Source organism: Psammomys obesus, unplaced genomic scaffold, assembly GCF_907164565.1.
Source record: "Psammomys obesus unplaced genomic scaffold, mPsaObe1.curated_primary_1811, whole genome shotgun sequence".
NCBI classification, from domain to species: Eukaryota; Metazoa; Chordata; class Mammalia; order Rodentia; family Muridae; genus Psammomys; species Psammomys obesus.
Window position 1 is genome coordinate 1 of NW_026594372.1, and position 5,254 is coordinate 5,254.

A 5,254-nucleotide genomic window follows, 5' to 3' on the forward strand; every position below is an offset into this window, starting at 1 on the left:
AGACTGCTGGATGCTGAGTGAGGGTTAGCGTTAGGGTTACAGTTAGCATTGGGGTTGGGGTTAGGTTTGGTGTTGGGGTTAGGGAACAGAGGATAGGCTTGGCTCTGGGCTGTATGTACAGGGTTATCTGGAGCCATGCTGGAGGAGATCTCCTGTGTCAGCACCGTACTTGCTCTTACTTGTGACCTGAAATCCTCTATGAAGGGAGACATGATTGTACCTGAGTACAGAGCAGGCCATGGCCAGATTCAGGACTGACTTGGGAAAACTAAGTCCTAGAAGGGGGTTGCTCTTCTTTCATTAAGCTGGTAGAGTAAATCATTATGGAACAAAAGAAGAACATTGGTTTAAAAGAAATCTAAGAATAAATTAAAAAATATGGTTATTGTTCAAAACACTAGTACAGGTAAAACCACAAGAATTAACCTACAATTTATCACCCAGTAGATAAAAACTAGTAATATTTTGATCTGTATGCATGAAGATGAGTGTATTCTTTTCACTTAAAAAAAGGTGAGGAATTTTCAGTAACATTTATTTGAATGATAATATTTAATAAACTAGAAAACCTAACCTTAACAAAGGCCCACTAATTTAATAACACCTTGGAGTTAGGAGCTGCAATAGTTTGGTACATTTGTGTTTGTTTTAGCTTCGGTTTTTTTTTGAGACAGGATATTTTTGTTTCATTTTGTTTTGTTTTTCAAGACGGGTTTCTCAGTGTAGTCTTGGCTGTTCTGGACTCACTCTGTAGATCAGGCTGGCCTCCATCTCCGAGGTCTACCTGCTGTGATTAAAGGTGTGTTCCACTGCTGCCTGACTTGAGACAGTATCTTGCTACTGAGCTGTTCTTGAACTCATTATCTCCCTGACTCAGCCTCCTTTGTATGGGGATTGCAAGTACGTGCTTCAACTCCCATCTTGTTTCCTACGCTTCTCAGTAGAACCACTGCTCTTGTAATCAGTTCTAATAAGCATGTGTTGGGATGCTAAGAATAAAATATCGTGGTTAAACAGTTCACATCTCTAGAAAGGCGAGGTATGGTTTTGTACTGAAGGAGCACATAGCTTTTGGGCCAGTTCTTCAAAATCCACAAACACCATTAACTAAACTAGCCCTCAGTTGACCTCGTGCTGTTGAGGTATATACACTTACAGGCTGGTTGCCTGAAGAGCTGTAGCTTAGTGACTAAAGAGGCACAGGACAGTATTCTGTGGGTGAGCAGGAATCTGGGTGAGGGCTCTCTGTTTTGGGGCAGAGGCTGGAGCTGTACTGTAGCCTTGCCTGCTCCCTCTGGTTGGCCTTGATTTTGTAAGCACCTCAGGAAAGTTGCTCAGTATTGTATGTCAAGGAGTACAGGCTAGAAGACAGCTGGGGGCGGGGGGCTGCTGTCTAATTTATTTGCTTTTGTTTGCTTGGTTTTTAGAAGAGAACCCCTTCCTGGGGTTCATAGATTTATCTAGGCTACTGGGCAAGAAAGCTACTGTCTAGAATGCCCCAGTTCTGGGATTACAAGCATGCCACCATTTTAGGCTTCTTATGTGGGTTGTGGGGTCAACTTCAGGTCTTCAGGTTTGGGAGGCAAGTCCTATACATGCTGAGGTATCACCTAGAGCCTTTCTTCTTTCTTTGCCATTTGAAAGGCAAAGGCAAGGGTATGTACAGTGCTCAGAGAATCTGAAAATACAACTGAAAGAATAAAATATCTGCAGGAATGGGATCAGTCTGTAAATCACAAACATAGTTTCATGGTCCCCAGGTTAGCAGAGGTGTACCGTGTCTTAACATCCTTTCTTAAACTTGGCAAGTGAGAAGAGACTGGTTGTTACTTCCCAGGCAGGAGCTCGGCCATGCCCACTCAGAGGAGAGAGGTACCCAGCTGTGACTCAGCAGCTTCTGGGGTGGTCCCCAGTCCCGCTGATAACATGCTGTTATTCATCACATCCTCCTCTCTAGTCAACAGGAAGTGGTCTTCCCTGTGGAATATGCATTTCATCCACAATTAAACCTGTGTTGTGTGACTCTCTCTTCTTCCCACTGTCTCCAGGACTCTGGGGCCTGGTCAACAATGCTGGCATCTCCATTCCCTCGGGTCCCAATGAGTGGCTGAACAAACAGGACTTTGTAAAGGTTCTGGACGTGAACCTGTTGGGCGTGATCGACGTGACTCTGAACATGCTGCCCTTGGTGAGGAAGGCAAGGGGCCGCGTGGTCAACGTCGCCAGTGTCATGGGCCGAGTGTCTCTCTTTGGTGGTGGCTACTGCATTTCCAAGTATGGTGTAGAGGCCTTCTCGGACTCCCTCAGGTATTCGACAGGGATGTGGGTCTGTTATGTCAGGGTGTTTATTTCATCATGTTCTTTAAGACCCTTTCATGAAGAGGACACTCTGGTTTGCGGTTCTCTCACCTTTCCCCAGTGAATCATTCACTGGGAAGCACATTTCTACTGCTCTCTTGAAGACAGAACCAAGACCTGAGTTCTGTTCATCTTGTCCTGCCATGGAGGAGGGAGGGCAATGTTCCTGAGACAGAACTGGGCCAAATCTGCAGACTCTTGATCTCTATACCTAAGATATAAAAGCATAACAACATATCCTATATGCTTTTGGATTGGGGAGAGCATCTCCTTCAGTTCCACAAACAGGTATTGGATCCCTGTTGGTATCACGGCCAACACACTCCAGCATGACCAAATGTTTGGAACCTGACAGAAAGACAATGGCAATGGGGAGAGTGGGAGAGGAGACAGAGAGCAACTGTGACTTCCCTTGGAGTGGCCATGGCCCAGTCAGCGGTGTGGGCTCTAGCAGGCATCAGATCTGTCAGGGTCCTGAGCAGGATTAGACTGCATCAGAGTAAACAAGGGAACGTGGGAAGCTGGAACCTGGAAGCCGCATGAGCAGGTGGATTCTCCTTGGTGAAAGGACAGGACAGACATGGGAGGAGGGTGGTCACCGGTGGCAGAGGGAATCCCGGGCTGCAGGGAGCAGGGAGGCTGTGAATGGAGGGTGTTGCATACAGGAGGTTGCTCTCTGAAGACACCTGCAAGAACAAAGTGGGAGATGTCCTGAGAGCTTCCTGGAATGGATGTGGGTAGATGGAGACTTAGGAATGAGGTACAAGGATGAGGAGCCTTTGTATCTGCAGTACATGGAGAATGGCCTTACTTGGTGCCATAGGACAAAATGTCTAGCTTTAGGCCAGTGAACTACACATAACAAGTCCTGAGTGCGGGGTTCAAAGCACAGAGTCACTCCCCGTTTCATCGTCTTGAGCTGCGCACCCCATATCCAAAGCTTGGGACCCTTCTTCACCACAGGCTCATTTTGGCAAGTTATTGTAAACTTACTGCCTGTTTTCTCATGGAAAGACCTGAGACATCCTTGACATCTGTCTGTCTTGCAGGAGGGAACTCTCCCACTTTGGGGTGAAGGTGGCAATTATAGAGCCTGGATACTTCCTGACTGGTTTGACCAATAGTGACAGGCTGTTGGCAAATGCCAAGATGACTTGGGACCAGGCCAGCTCCGAAGTCAGAGAGATTTATGGCGAGAATTTCCTGGCATCCTGTAAGTGAGCTGTGAGGATCTGCTTCTGGATCCTTCCTCTCTTCACGTTACCAACACTAACGCCAGGCTCTTTCTGCAAGGAAAGGGCATTAGATGTATTTCCTTGGAGGCAGCGTGGGCGGTGTGGTCAGAAAAGGAGTTCCAGGTTTTCAGAACACACTGCTCTGTTCTGTCTGGACCTCTCATTCTCATGAAGCTGTAAGGGAAGTCATGAATGGAAGGCTATATTAGATCAGCACTTTCCCTGATCTGAGATACAGGGGGCTGAGTGTGCACAGCTCTTTCTTGAAGTATGGTTGTGGTCCTTCTGAGGAACTTGGGCAGGCGAGGCTGGGGCGTGACTTCTCATGTGGGGGACATGGATTCTAGAGAAGGTTTTCTTTGTGTTGGTGTCATAGCAGGAGTGATGGGAGGTGAGAGACAGGCTGAAGCATCTCTCATGCCTCCTAGATCTGAAACAGCTAGAGTCACTGCAACACCATTGCAAGGAGGACCTGTCTGCGGTGACGGACTGCATGGAGCATGCGCTGACTGCCCGTCACCCTTGCACCCGATACTCAGCCGGCTGGGATGCCAAGTTCCTCTACCTCCCCATGAGCTACCTGCCCACCTCTCTCGTGGATGCCATCATCTACTGGACCTCCTTGAAGCCTGCCAAAGCTCTGTAATGCCTATACCTATGTGCACAAATTGGGAGATATAGGTACAGTGTGAGAGAGGGTATCCTAAAAAGTTAGAGAAAAAAAATGAAATTCCTGTTCATTTTATTTTACCAATAAAGACTCAGGAGGCAGATACTGGGGTGAAAACTTGCTAGTTTAGAGAGAAAGAGAAACAACCAGCTTACCTTCCCACCAAGATCACGTCCAGATGGAAAAAGCACAAAATGCTCACTAGCTTAGCTGACAGCCCAGGAGGAAAAGGTCAAAAGTCCCAAGGCCAAAGTCTTGCTAGCTGAAAGCCCAAAATGCCCCAAAAGCCAGAGAGCTAAAGTGTAAGCTAAAAGCAAAGACCTAAAGCCCCTTCTACTTCAACATGCTGTCTTAAGAGTACCTTCAACTCAAAATCCCTCCTATTCCTTAATCCTGGGCAGCTGTTTTCTTGCTCTGCCTCTTGACCTAGGGTTAACTTTATTAAATCCTGTGTACGGAAAGCCCTTGGAATAAGAGCTAGGGATGGCTGGACCACATCATAATCACCTGTTTACAATAAACAGAAAGTTCTTGGATTAAACTTGTGTGTTAGGGCCCAACAAAACCAAACAAGAAACAGGGTTTTATAGTTCACAATTTTGGGGTTCATAATGGAATCAAATATCCTGCAACAAGGGAGTTCATGTCACTAGGATTCATAATCCACTTTTCTCAATCCACTAATTGTCCTGTGATGTGGAATACCTGTGATGACCAAAGGAAAGAGCCAAAGAGTTCTTCCTGGTTATACTGGGACACAAACATGCTGGAAGGTAACCTGATGAGTCAGGCACTTGCCCAAGGCTCTGGGCATCATGGTCTATCATGCTGATCCACGCAGTTGAGGAGGCTGGGACCAGGTTGGGCCAAGCCGTGCCCTGTGTCCTACTGCAGCACATGCACATGTCCTGGAGAGGTGACACTCCCATGCAGCATGGAAGTGTCCCTTCTCTCAAGTCACCTGTGACTGTGGTGTGGGTTGGAAGCATCA

General features: G+C 47.0%; 1 protein-coding gene across 1 annotated transcript; it reads left to right on the forward strand.

Annotated features, from left to right (window-relative positions):
• Positions 1-1,957: 1,957 nt before the first annotated feature.
• Positions 1,958-4,804, forward strand: LOC129685246 (retinol dehydrogenase 16-like; the record flags this gene model as incomplete). Its single annotated transcript, XM_055618667.1, has 3 exons — positions 1,958-2,307; positions 3,408-3,571; positions 4,022-4,804. Coding segments are annotated over 3 exons (732 nt in total), but the record flags the coding sequence as incomplete, so codon positions are not given.
• Positions 4,805-5,254: the final 450 nt, after the last annotated feature.